The sequence below is a fragment of the Peromyscus eremicus genome, chromosome 15 (genome assembly GCF_949786415.1).
Source record: "Peromyscus eremicus chromosome 15, PerEre_H2_v1, whole genome shotgun sequence".
In the NCBI taxonomy this organism is placed as follows: Eukaryota; Metazoa; Chordata; class Mammalia; order Rodentia; family Cricetidae; genus Peromyscus; species Peromyscus eremicus.
Genome location: NC_081431.1, coordinates 33,958,534 through 33,973,526, shown reverse-complemented (window position 1 = coordinate 33,973,526; position 14,993 = coordinate 33,958,534). Strand labels below are relative to the sequence as shown.

Here is a 14,993-nt window from a genome sequence, read left to right as displayed (position 1 = left end):
TTTAGTATTTTTATGATTCTATTTACATTAATCTCCCAGACAAGAAAAAAAACACAAATAAAAATGCAAATTAGTGGTTGTCAGGGGCTAGGGTAAGGAAAAACAAGGAGTGACTTCTTAGATAATAGTTTTCATTTCTTGGGTAATGGAAATTTTTGAAAGTAAAAAGATAGTTTTTTTTAACAATGTTACTATATTATATGCTTTTAAATGGCTAATTTTGTTATGGACATTTGCCTTAGTTCTAAACAGTTACTTACAAATTTCAGTGACTTGTCTAATGTGACAAAAGAGTTTAGTAGAATCAAAGAGCCTGGGTTCAGACATCAGCACTGCCCCTTGCAGGCAAGTGGCATAAGCCAGTAGCTCATGATCTCTGTGCCTTAGTTCCATCCCTAAAGCCAACTTACTTAATAAAAGCATGTGTACAATTAAAAAACAATGAAATTACTTGACACATTAGAAACAGAATGATGTTTCACAAGTAAAAAAAATTACTAGTCAATAATAAGTAATAAAATAATAATTCTATGACTGTCAAAATGATATAAATGCATAAAGAAACAGAATTTTAAAATTTTTTCAAACATGATATTAATACAGAAATCTGGTTGAGCAGCAGAGACGGATCAGCAGTTAAGAGCTCTGGCTCCTCTTGCAGAGAAGCACCCACCAACCACTTCAGGTAGCTTACAACCACCTATGACTCTAGTTCCAAGAGATCTATCACCCTCTTCTGGCCTCCATGGATACACACATGTATGCACACACATAAATATATAAAAGTAAAATAAAAATATTTTGTTAAAAAAAGGGGAAAAGAACTGTACTGTTAACAAACCCATATTGGAAGCAATCATATGAGCTAAAGCTGAGGCCTGTCAGTTTAGCCCTAGTTGCTTTGGAGAGTACTGTGCCCCTAGCCAGATGATGTATGGGTCTTCTGAGCATCGCTCACTAGCATTCATGTAGTAAAGAGAACAGATAGCATGCTATTTCAGAGAAGTAAGTGGTAAAGAATATGGGAACCACAAAAATGAGTTGAAACTGAGGTGTCAAAGATAGCAAAATGTATCACTGAAATTCTAAACATACTTCAGAGAATTTGAAACTTCTAATTAAATACTTCAGAAATATTTGAAATCAAATAGGACGCAAACTAGTACAGCAATATTACCAAGTTTAAATAGCTGCTTAATAGTGTTTAGGCACTGGAGACTGTGCAGCCAAAGAAAGAACCAAACGGACCAAATCTCCCTCTGCATGTCAAAGAATCTAACATAAGTGTATCAGGGACTAGGAATAACTATCACTAACCCATCAGAGTGAGGGAGTGCATATGCGCGCGCGCGCACACACACACACACACACACACACACACACACACCCCACTTTGGAATACATTCAAGTTCTTACCCTCTTCCGCTTCATCCTCCTGGGGTGACAATGGCCCCCCTCCACTAGTAGGAGTGATTGGCTCTTCCTTGTCAGACTCTCTCTGCAGACTCACCACTTCATATATTGCATCTCCAGCACTGCTATGGCCTTTTCCCTCAGACTGAGAAAGATAAAATTATATATTTAAATATTAGAAATATAAATATAAATGAGATAGACCTGGGAGGAGTTAGGGGAGAGGGAATAAATATAAATAAATAAATAGAGAATAAAGTGGTATAACAATGCCTCACTAAAAACAGCTAAAATGAACAGCAACATATCACATTTATCTAGAGCATGTCTGAATTTGAGAGATTTTTAAGTACATCGTCCTTAGCATATTTTAAATGAACAATTTACCTACCATTTTTTCCAGTGCTGAGATGTGTACATGTCAGTAAGCTTCTAGCATTATATTAACAAATTCAACTTACTAACCATTTTGACATAATTCAATTATTCTTCAAAACATCACAAGTTTTAGGAAAGATAGCAGATGATGTTTGATTCTTTATTGGCTATTTCATACTGAGAAAGAAATAACAGCTAGACTCGCTAATGGCTTGAACTCTATGTGGCCATTTTCTTTTCCAAGTCTAGGCTTGGGATCTAAACTCAGGTCTGCATGCTTGCCCAGAAAGCACAATACCAACTGCACCATAGTGGTGTACATCTGTAATCCTAGCACTTGGGAAGTAGAGACAGGGTGATCGGGAGTTCAAGTTAAAAGACAGGCTCAGATGTCTTTAAAAGAAAGAAAAAAGAAAATAAAAACCAAAGAGGAATGTTTACATTAGAACACATTTCAAACTGAATTAAAACTGAAAACAAAGCAAGTCATACTAGTGAGTAACATCTAAACATAGTAAACAAGGATATTTACTACAGTTATGAATACTCATAGAAGATCATCAAGGCTACTGTGAAACACATGATAGAGCAAAGTGACTCAGCTCATGTCAGATATGAGGCAGAGAAACAGCAATACAGGAATGGATGAGGGACAAGATAAATTATATCACCATCTGAGGCCAGTCCTTCAATGTCTAAACCACAGACTAATATACTTCATAAAAATATACAAAAATCTCAATTATGTATTAGCAAAACTTGGATAGGATTGCAATTCAGTGGCAGAGTACCCTACCTGTCCAGCATCCACAAGGCCCTGGGATCAATTTCCAGCACCACACAATAATATATCTACATTAGCAAATCAAAATCAGCTATTTGCCAGTTTACTGAAGGAAAATTGTCATCAACAGTCTGACTCAGCTACAGATGCCGTGTGCAATAATACTGACCAGTTGGCCAAATGAATCCACTGGTGCAGTAGTGGCAAGTCTGTTATGAGGGTAACCAACCACTTTCTGATTATATTTGTGACCTGGTCCACAGAAGGAAATTCAAATGTGGTCCCAAAAACCAGGTCAAAAGTTCACAACTGAGGTGGTCATAGGCAATAGTAGGGAAGCTGTTGCAACTCTTTTGACAAATGTACATGATATGGCTGTCAAACTGCGTTCTAAATAACTGTGCCCACAAACTAGTACTACTATCTGTCAGCTGTGGTAAGAAGAGCTTTATGCCTTAGTCAGCAGTGACTTTAGAGTCTCATTAAGTGTTCAAAGTACTGAGAATAAATGACTTTTGAATGCCCAGCCATAAATGGGACAACTGTATCATCTATCCAAGGCTCAGGAACAGCATGATAGAAGGGTCAGAAAAAAAATTTAAGAGCAAGGGTTAGGGTGTGGAATGGAACACTGACTTTTGGGAATGACGTAGCTATAGTATCCCTGAACTCACAGCAGCTGTGATTACTTGTACAAGACTGGACCAGATAAACACTCTGTGATAGAACGGTCAGGGGACCATGGGGCCTCATGCATCCCTAAGGATTTATATGCATTTAAAGACTGATGGGGAGGAAGAGATATTTTCTTCAATAATTTAGTGAGGTATCCATATACCAGCAAACAACCCCCCAAGAAAAAGTGGAGCTTGTTGAGAAGAGAAAAAAGATCAATGAGAGTAGGAAGAGGACTAGAGAGGATAATGGGGGGGTTATCATTATGATCAAAATACAGTATGTACATATATAAAAATGTCATATTGAAATTCACCATTATATATGCCAATAAATACATATACTATTAATATTATATAATTATATACTAGTAATATTAAGTATTAGTATGATAATTAAATGTTTAAAATGCTACTTATACATATAAATACATATTAGGCAAATCTATCTCTTCACATATATAAATATAGCAATTGTAATTAAATATATTATAATCAAATACATAAAGTCAAATCACTAATTTTATATATATATATATATGACTAAAATGGTACATAACAACCAATGGGGATTATTTGGGGAATGCAAAGTTAGTTCAACATTGGGAGAAAAAAAGAAGTCAATGTAGTCCATAATATTAATAGATTAAAAGGAAAGACCCTAGGATCACATCCATTGATGCAAAATATGGAAATTTAGAATTCATTCATGTTTTTAAAAAACCTTCAACAAACTAGGGATATAATGAAGTCTTCTCATCTTATTAAAGAGAACCAGTAAAAGGCCTACAACTAACTTTAACCTTAACAGTAAGGGATTAAGTGCTTTCCAATTGAGTTGGGGAACAAAATAAGAATGCTCATATTCACCACTCCTTAGAATCTTGTTTAAAAAAAAAAAAAAAAAAACCCTGACCAGGACTTCATCATATAGATGTAAACACTGTAATTTCCTTCTTAGACATCAACAAACTTTTTCTGCAAAGGGCCATCCAAGAAATATTTTAGGCTTTGCAAGCCAGATAGTCTCAGTCACAACTGCCCAACTCTGCTGTATGGGGAAGTGTTACATATTTCACCTCCACTCAGTTTCCTATATAAATCTACTGCTTTGAACCTAAATATTGTACTCAGCAACTAAGTTTCAAATAAAGTACTTTTACTAATATGATTTTGTTTTAAATACTCACACATTATTAGACAACTAAAAATCAATCTGTATTTATGAAATAAACTATCAGGTTCATATTAAAACTTAGCAGCATTTAAATACATAATAAGTACTCAACAAGTATAGGTTAACTTACACTCATTAGTTATGCAAATTAACTCTAAAAAGCTTTTTCGGTATGAAAAATACAAAGGGCATTATGGTGATTAATATCTCTATTAATACACAAATCTCCAGAAGACACACATCACAAAACTGGCTATAAAGTAAGGACACCAGACTATGGATTTCTTTATATCTAAAACACTAATATCTTTGGTCATGATCTTTAGGGTAGGATTCTGGAAGCAAGATTTACTTTCAAAGGATCACAGCAATTCTGGTGCAGGGCTGAACTGTAAATCTCTATCTACAAACTAGCCTCCTAACCTGTGAGTCACTATCCCACATAGAATCATATAACTGTATGTCTATGTCATGAAAAACTTGGCAATAGTGGAAGGTTTCCAAATTTGCAATAACCAAAACTTAATTCAAAATCAAACATGCAGTGGAACTCAAGTTTTTCTAGCAGCAAATCCCCCATCATTGCATCATATGACTTCACTGAAGCCCTGGCTCTGAACCTAACATGTGCATTTTGCATTGTACATACCATCATGTCATACATGTCAACTATTGCCTGAAACACAGTGGCTCAGATTTGTGACTGTTAAATATTATGAACAGCATTTTTTGCACATATGTTTAAAAACATAGTTTACAAAAAAACAAAGATTTTTCACATTTTCCTAACATCATTCCTCAGCATGTTAGTGTATCAAGTTAGTATACTTTGGTTTATATTACTACAACACTTCATTTTAAAATTAGTCTTTGAGTAAATAATTGAGTTTTATTTTTTAAAGATCTATGAATTTTGCTTAGTATTAGACAGAACTTCCAACAATTTCTAAAATGGCCTTAACTATACTTTGGCCATTTTGTACTTTATGATGCAAAGCAGCATTCTCAGAATTGATCATAAAATCAAATTTTGAAAGACTCTGAAGATGCTCACTCTGAAGTATCAAAATATTCAGCCAAGATTTCATTTTTTATATAAAAATAAGCATATGCATCTCATTAACATGTAAATTATCTATATTCCAAAGAATTGTTATGCAATAAATTTATGAATGATTTATTATCAGTAAAGGTTTTATTTCTATACTTATTTTATGTATCTATATACCTGGTTTAGTATACAAATTTCTCATGCAAAAAGGAATACTGAGTGGGAAAAGGTTAAGAAACTCTGATATATAAGATCTTTTGTTTTTAACAAAATTTTCTATATAAATCATGTAAGAGAACTTGTTTCCAAGAAGGCTTTATATGCCTCTGCACGGGACAAACAAGAATGACAATATAAACAGAAGTGCTAAGTCAGCAAAACAAACAAAAATACATCCTATATCCTATTTTTACACAATGTTACTCCATAACTTATTAATCTTCAGCTTTCTGCAGAAAGAATAATTGTATTACCATTATTATTCAGTTTCTCTTGGTTATTGAGTATATTTACTTAAATAGGAATAAATCAAAAAGCATCTTCAATGGTAATTTTCCTTTTATTCATTTTAAATTTATTTCTATTATCCTTAAACTCACAGAGAAAGTAATGTGCTTTATTATGGCATCTTAACATATGCCACCACACTTTGTTCCTATTCATGTCCCTCTTACAATGCATTCCCCTATCCTTGTTCATCCCTCTTGCTGGTCCCCTCCCTTCCAAAACATTCCTCTCTTCTAATTTCACGCCACATGTGTTTCATTCCTGTTCACCCATTTTAATACTAGCAGTTCTTTGTTTCCAACCTAAGGAAAAGTCAGACACCCCAAAGAGAAGAGATTTTTTAGTAATAAGGTTGCCTCAACCCCCACCCCCAACTCCAATATGATATTTTTCTTTATAAGGTAATAGCTAGAAAATATGTATTAGTTACTTTCCTTGTAGCTACAAAGGAATATCAACACAACTTAAGCATGGCTTGTGAGGGACACACAGGACAGGGACCTCACAGTTTGAGGGCACAACCCATCAAGTAGGGAAGGCAAGGTGACAGAAAAAATGAGATAGCTGGTCACACTGCAGTCAGTCAACAAACAGAGACTGACAGATGCTTATGTTTGGCACGATTTCTCCCTTTAATTCAGTATGAGACCCAAGCCCATAGAATGGCACCATCCACAAAGTCAAATTAACCAGGAGTACATTCTGGACTGTTTACTGAAGAATGCTAAGGTTATATTGAACTCCAGTTCCCTTCAGAGAATCAAGGGTTATATTCTCTGGAGTACTACATATCAAGTGATCGCTACATTCAGATCTTCAGGGGATAGTCTTCATTCCCTTGACTGTTTTAAAACACTTTTCCATCTTAAATGGCCAGAGGGGTTACGGACTGTTAGGGGTAAGTGTCAAATGCACAGATTGCTGTGGGATGGTCTGTATAGCAAATGTGTTGCTGATTAGTCAATAAATAAAACACTGATTGGCCATTGGCTAGGCAGGAAATATAGGTGGGACAAGGAAGAGAATAAAGCTGGGAAGTGGAAGGCTGAGTCAGAGAGACACTGCCAGCCGCCATGATGAGAAACAGCGTGTGAAGATGCCGGTAAGCCACGAGCCACGTGGCAAGGTATAGATTTATACAGATGGATTGATTTGAGCTGTAGGAACAGTTGGCAAGAAGCCTGCCATGGCCATACAGTTTGTAACCAATATAAGTCTCTGTGTTTACTTGGTCGGGTCTGAGCGTCTGTGGGACTGGCAGGTGAGAGAGATTTGTCCTGACTGTGGGCCAGGCAGGAAAACTCCAGCTACAACAGATGCTTAGCTGACAGCTGTCAAGGCCCCTTTCATATAGCCACTGCTCAGGTGCAGCTGCCACCACCATAAGGTACAGCCAATCAGTCAGACCAAGCCTACAAGACAGGGCAGAGGAAGGATGAGGATGAGAGCTGGGGGCCACACCACTTGTCACACTAGAGGCTAATTGTAGCCAACCAAAAAGAATCAAAGAAGATAGCAATAGCTGCCATAGTACTGCCAGTTAGCCTGACAAGTACTGTGCTTGTTGTGACTATTCTACTGACAGTCTGCTCTGACGCACATCCTGGCAGATCCACCAGGTTACGCTGTGATGTATGCTAGACTGGAGGCTGGAGCTACTATCCCTGTGGCCTTCTAATACAACTGTGATCATCATTACTGCTTCTCCACAGTCCCTCAGAGGTATTGGAAGCCAGAATATAACATCATAATCTCCACAAATGCCATGGGGGGGCTATCAATTGGAGGCTATGTCAAGACACTAGCAGAGGTCTAAATCTAGCTGCCAGCATCACTAAAGCCCCCACTGGAAGCCTTAGAAATTACAATAGCTGAGTTTGGAGGTTGCACCCACCCACTGATGTAACCTCTCTAATAGTTGCTGAGAAAACTTTGCTCCACTGCCACAGCTGGCATGGTCAATGAGAATACTTCAATGAGGTACTACTATGACTACTCTAGACAACACCTCCCACCCCCAATGCTGCAACCACTTTAGATGTCCCCATTCCAGTTTCTGAGAAACATCTCTCTCACCAATGAGAGTCAGGACAGATAAGCTCAGTATGCCTGTGCAGACTGACAAGCAATGCAGAAAGTCTGTGTTACCAGTCAGAAGATGACATATATGTAGGCCTGCCCTTTTCAGCTATGTACGCAGCATCCTTCACATCCTTTTCAGGCCAGTCTAGAAGATCTATGCCCTGTTCTGTGCCATGTACAGCACAGGCTCTATAAAGGCTTCCTGGGAGGTTTTATTGCCAACTGTTTGTTTGTTTGTTTGTTTGTGCTAGAGTCTCACACAGCCCAGTCTGGCCTCAAATTTGCTATGTAGCAAAGAATGACCTTGAACTCCTGATCCTCCCTCTTGCATCTACCTCCTGAGTTCTGGGATCATACTGGGTTTAAGTGATGTGATGGCTCAAACCCATGGCTTCTGGCATGCTATCAAGGGCTCTACCTATTTAAGCTATATCCAATCGACCATTCATCATTTGTTCCTAAATGAATGAGCTGATCTGATGACATTACTACCAAGAGCTATAGGCCTAGAAAATGCCTAGCATCCAAAGACCTTCCAGAGCAACCAAAATCTGAGATGCCTGGGAGTGCCCAAGAAAAGCTGCTGGAGAAGCTCCAGAACTGCCAGTGGTTGCTAATCTAGCAATGGAGAGCTGCAAAAGCTTCTGGCAGCCACCAACTCCAGCTACTGAGTGTGTGTTTGGAGGTCCTGCCAAGAGCAGCTAGGCAAACTGTTAATGCCCACCAGCTGCTGAGAGCCTCTGGTCAGGGCTATAATACTACTTTTCCCTTCTCATGATCTCTAAATTAAATTGAGCCAAAGAGCCCTCAGCCAATATGGCAGCAAACAGATAAAGGTATCAAGAAAATACATGCTATTTTAACATTAAACCTACACTTAGGATAGAGCCTATATCAATTAATGTCACCAGGAGACATTTATTATTTGCTGAATGAATGAATGACCAGATAGATAGATAGACAGACAGACAGACAGACAGACAGACAAGCAACACTATGTGGTAGATATTATCTCCACTTTACAAATAAAGAAGTAATAGTTCATAAACACAACCAAATAACAGAATAGGGAACTAGCTTCATACCTAGTATCAAGTAATTAGTATGTCCACTTATTGTCATGTTATAATCTAAAAAGCAATGATGAAATCAGCTAGACCCTGGAATCACCACCAAGACACAAATTCCTTCAATAACAAAGATGACAGTCAGGAAAAGCCCAGACCTTCTGCTGATGATTCTTAGCATTCCGAACTGGCTTTTCAAGAAGGGACATGAGGAAATGAAGCCAGCTTCTCCTGCCAATGATATTGCAAGCTCAAAATCTCCAAAGCATGTACTACACCTAGAAAGAAACATACCTTCTGTATAGAGGCACCCCATCAAACAACAAGACACTTCTCCTTTGCCATAATTCCCCAGACACAGATAGGGCAGGCCATCTTGAACTTATAGCCAGCCCTGGGTCTTGTTGATGGTTAAGTGTGTGATAAAACTTTTACTTTATCATTTTCAAATTTAAGTTTTTATTTTCTTCAGAATATTATACATAAGTGCTACATTGACATCACTTCCACACCTGCCTCCTCTCCCTCCAACTCAAAAATATACATTCACGGAAGCTACTGAGTGCATTTAGTGTTGTTTATATATCCATGTGTTCAGGGCTGACCACTTGGGATTGGATAACACACCAAGAGTCTCATTCCTAGAGAAAAATGTATCTGCCTTTCTCAGCAATCACTGACTGCCTTATAAAATTTTTAATTTAAAAGAAACCCAGCATCATAGTATGCCTTCTATTCATTCTGGAAAGAATCTTTGCTTGGTCACAATGGCAGAGCTCAGTGAGGCAGAATATAGCTACAAGTCCAGCTATTCAGGAGGCATTATAATGCAGGAGAATTGCAATTTTGAGGCTAGTCTAGACATCTTAGCAAGTCATCTATTTCAAAATCTTAAAAAAAAAAAAAACTAAAAATTAAACCACAAAACCACCAATATACACATTATCTTAAATGTGAACACAGGTTCTACTCTCAGATTCTACAAGCCTTATAGAAAATGGCATATATTTCCTCAAAGGAGCTTTCTTCCGTCACCTACGTTATTTTACTGCTGTGGTTCCCTACATCTTAAACAATGCAGTACTGGACATTCTTTTCACTTGGCATGTAGCATATGCAGAGCTATATATACTTTCTATATATTCCTTATTGATTATAACAGAGATCCATTGGAATTTGGGAGTTTAAACACTATACCATTATTGTAGACACTACACCACATATAACAAAAGTAATCTGTCCTTCAGTTAATCTGACTGTGACAGTCACTGAATTATCTTCACTGTAGCTGACTAATCCCAATGTCATAAAGGTCTTCAGTAATATTATCAACCCACACTCTAACTTTAAAGTAAGGAAACTGAGCATTAGAGAGAGAGGATTCCTGTCAGGGCTTAGTTTTTACTGTCTATTGAGGAGCAGCCCATCTGACAAACTTACTTTATATATAAGTTCTAAGTGCTTATTTCATCTGTTTAAATCCAAAATCTATGATATCTAACAATACATATAAATGAGAGGTGATTATTTTTACAGTCAGTATAAAATTCAGAATTGCTTCAGAACAGATGTTCCAATAAATAAACATAATTCATTTATTATTAGAGTTGAAACTTCATAATAAGCAGCAATAAGTTTTCAGAACATTTGTTCAACATGATATCAGATATGCTAACAGATATTATTTCAATTATTCAAACCTTACTAATTTTATTTATAAAATGCCAAACTAGAGCTGAGAACAGTGGCTCATGCCTTTAATCTCAGCATTTTGGAGGCTGAGGCAGGCAGACTGCCATCATTTTGAGGCCAGTCAGGGCTACAAAATGAGTTCCAAGTCAGCTGGAGCTACAGAGTAAAAAAATCCTCTCTCACAAAACAGAAAGAGACAGAGAAGCAAAGATGGGGAGAAATCTGCACTTATTTTATATATGTTATCCTGGTATCAATGTTATTTCATAAAGGACTGTATCACAGATAACATTGCTAGTACTTTAAAGTTAATATATATGAGCACTTCTTTTATAACACTGGTTTTTCTGCTTTTTGCTTATTTTTGTTTGATTTTTGTCTTACCTGCCTCAGATTGTTCCTTGTAATTTATCACATATCCAGAGAAAAAGAAAGAATTCAAAAGTCATCCACATTTTCAGTGCTGCAGATTCAGCTGACATTTTAAGAATTAAACTATGTTATAGAAACCTCACAAAATCACCCAAATCACCTATTTTCCTAGGAGACTGTAATCTCAAAGGTGCCTAACTATGAAACAAAACCAATTAATTCACTGAAGTGAATGTTGCATTTTCCAAGTTCCTATCTCTATGTGCCTATTCCTTCATGCCTAAACACAAGCCTGTTTCCATCAACTTTACTGCATTTCACAGTGCTTGTTGTATACTGTATCCAAAGCCTTGGACTCAATCTCCATCATCACATAAAACCGGATATGATACCACACACCTGCAACTCCAGTATCTGTAATATAGAGGCAGAAGGATCAAAAATCTAAGGACTCTTCATCTACATAGTGAGTCTGAGGCCAGAATGAGCTTCCAAATCTTGACTAAAAAACAAACAACACTTCTATACATTTGACACTAGAAAAAGTATCAGTCATTTTAATAGAGAGCAATTATTTTTATAAAGAACAGATTTCCAAATGTTGAGTGATGTGCTAGGAACTGGGAAAAGAATTCAGTTGGTAAATTGCTGCCACGAAATCATTAAGACCTTGGTCTGATCTCCAGCACCCACATTAAAAAGGTGGTCAGGATACTGTCCACGTGCAATCCCAATGCTGTGGAGATGGAGATAGGAGGCTTCCTGGAGAATGCTAGCTGGCCAACCTACTGAATTGGCAAGCTCCAAATTCAGCTTGTAACTGTGTCTCAAAAACAGAGGTAGAAGTACCTAAAGACAATACCTGAATTTGACCTCTGGCCTTAACATACACACACATGTATATCCCACATACATGAACATGCACATATATGAATGCACATTCTCAACAAATATTGAACAGCAATAAGAAAGGCAAAATTCCATCGTTAAACATCTTTTATATTACTCCCTTGCTCATTACATTCAAACAGACTTTCTGTCATGTGCTCTTTTAGAAGTAATAAGTCTATTGGTTTCATTTGTCAAATTTCCAATCCACTGAAAGAATCTACTTGTTAGACAGGGGACAGAGGAGACAGCATCTCTGTTGTAGGTCACTTGGTAGTGTTTTCTTAAATCCAACAACAGAAAGAAGAAAAAAGAAGGGTAATAGAAGATGAAGAAAAAAAACAAAGGTAAAGTATTGCATATTTGGTGTCTGTATGTCTGTCTGACTGTGTCTGTGTCTGTGTACCTGTGTGTTGAAAGCAAAATGGAAGTTACAGCAGCCTTTAGAGATGTAACAAGAGCCGCTGAAGTCTTACATAAAGTCACGATAAAGAATCCTAATTGTAACTCTCCCTAGAAAAGTCATCCTAACAACTGAGAATGAATTCATTATTTCCTGAGTTCCTCCTTCTCCTTATGCTTAAGAAGTTCAAGGTGACACATCCTGGCTCATCCTGGAATTCTTTTCTGTGGTGAAGCCACAAATCCCAGTTTTGCCAGAATGGAAATCCCTAAGTGAAAAGGGAATTCCAGGCTGCTATGGTGGAGAGGAGGAGACAGAATGTATCTATACCTCTGTCCCTATTGCTGGTGACACAAACATCTCTACCTGGAGGTCCCACAGGCTATTAAATTCAAAACTCTATATCCAAAACTCTACTATCCTTCATCAGCTCCCACTTTTTCTCCCGGAAACCCTGTCAGTGAAGAGGGATCAACAGTCACCAAGTCACCTGGAATTGATCTTTCAGTGGCTCCTCCCCACCTGAGGGGATGACAGCACTAAGTTCTAGAGCATGATCAAAACCTACTAATTCAGAGTAATGTTTGGAGACAGTCTGATTCCCCATAAATCCTGAGCATAGCATGTTGCATCAGATTATGAATTTACCTATATTGCCTCTGACTGAAACAGCTTTCACTGCATTGCCAAATTTCAAATCCTTGACTTTTTCAAAAGTTGGTTACACATTTTTAATCCATTCATTCATTCATGTATATTACATTAAAGATTAAGGAAAATCTACACCCACAGATAATAGACTAGATAGAAAACAAACAAAAAATGGGTAGTCAGTTAATATTATTAGCAGTGAGGCTATAAACACAGTTCAGTAGAAGAGCCCTTGCCTAGGACGTGTGAAGCTCTGAATCGAATTCCTAGAACTGCAAAAACAAAAACAATAATAGCTACCATTAAGTAAGCAGTTATCAAGTGATAATCCCTGTTCTAAGGACGTTGCATGATTAACCTCTGTTCATTCGGACACCTCTTCAAGGTGGTATAATTACAGTCCTCATTTCAGGGATGAAAGAAAACTTACCTAAGGTTATACAGATGGGAGAGATGCATAGCAGAGTGTGCTAGAATATAAACTGAACAGATCTGAATTTCATCTAATATTGGAGAGAATATGAGGAAAAAATAACTTGTGGAAGGACATCCCATGTAATTTGGTGTCTTCCCCAAGAGTCTGAAGTAAACCTATTTGAGGATAGAACTATTTCTGAGACCATCTAAAAACTCTAATGTTCTTAGAATAAAAGGAGTTCTAGGCATCAAGTTCTAAATCTCTCTGAAATTCAAAATAAAATGATTTTCCTATGAATACTTTTCATGCCTACATCCAGATTTTCAAAAGATTTTCATGCCTGTATCTAGATTTTCAAAGGCAATCTTAACTACATCAGATGTTTACCTAATTCCTTTCTTCTACCAATGCTGTCCAATCTATACAAAAATCCCCTAGTTACAACCCACAGCCACAAATTACCCATGTCTGAAGTTACAAGGAGAAGATAGTCTGGCCTTCTTTGGAGCAGTCTGGCTTGATGTTGAGGGTAATAATAATCTCAGCTCTTACTATGACTAATCACATCAATTTTATTAATTACTTAAGTTCTCGATATACCAATGTTACGTTTTTAATATTTTTGTTCAAAACAGGTATTTCTGTTGACTAATCAATAGTCTATTTCCACAGCTTTCCATATGTTTTCTTTAATACAGATTATAGTACTAAAGTTAGAAACCACTTTCTAAATATGTAAGATGCATTTAAATCAGTTTCACATTTAAAATAGCTGAATGTTATAAGGAACCTAATCTTTTCACTTCACGTGAAACAGTCTTGTGTTATTACTAAGAAAATTCTAATAGAACTTACCATAGTCACATAACATTAGCAATTTTTAATGAAAAAATATTTAGTAATACTCTAATTTGTATATATACATTCATACAGAGAAGGGGGAGGGAGAGAGGGAAAGAGGGCAGGCAGGCAGGCAGGCAGAGACACAGACTTTTAGTGAACAATAAAAGCTAACTTTTCCTAGCTCTCCAGGAGTCAGAATTCATATCATAATTACTGACTGTCACTAAAAGATGACAACCATTTCCTATATAGTTCCTTTATACAACTTTGAATAATCCTTTAAAAATAATGAATTCCCTGACAGTGCTAATAAGCTATCAAAAAGAAAAGAAAAGAAGGTAAGAAAGATGAGCAGATGGGAAGGAAAAAGAGGGGGAAATCCCAAAAAATATTAAAAGACATTTGCAAGACTGAAGTTTTAAATACTGCTCTTATAATGTTCTTTACAATATGCTACAAAATTCCACACAGCATCCAGACAGAACAGAACTAATACACACATGAACTCACAAAGACAGTGGCAGCATGCAAAGGGCCTGCATGAGTCTAACCCAGATGGGGTCCCAGCCATGAGAGGAAAAGTGGACTGATAA

At 37.0% G+C, this 14,993-nt stretch overlaps 1 protein-coding gene across 3 annotated transcripts in view; it reads right to left on the bottom strand.

Moving 5' to 3' along the window:
* Rabgap1l (RAB GTPase activating protein 1 like) overlaps nucleotides 1-14,993 on the bottom strand; it is a 577,981-nt gene that overhangs the window by 445,111 nt on the left and 117,877 nt on the right. For all 3 annotated transcript variants that reach the window (XM_059281246.1, XM_059281247.1, XM_059281248.1), the window contains one exon: nucleotides 1,417-1,558. In XM_059281246.1, coding sequence (XP_059137229.1) covers nucleotides 1,417-1,558 — 142 coding nt within the window. The remainder of the gene's footprint in view (nucleotides 1-1,416; nucleotides 1,559-14,993) is intronic.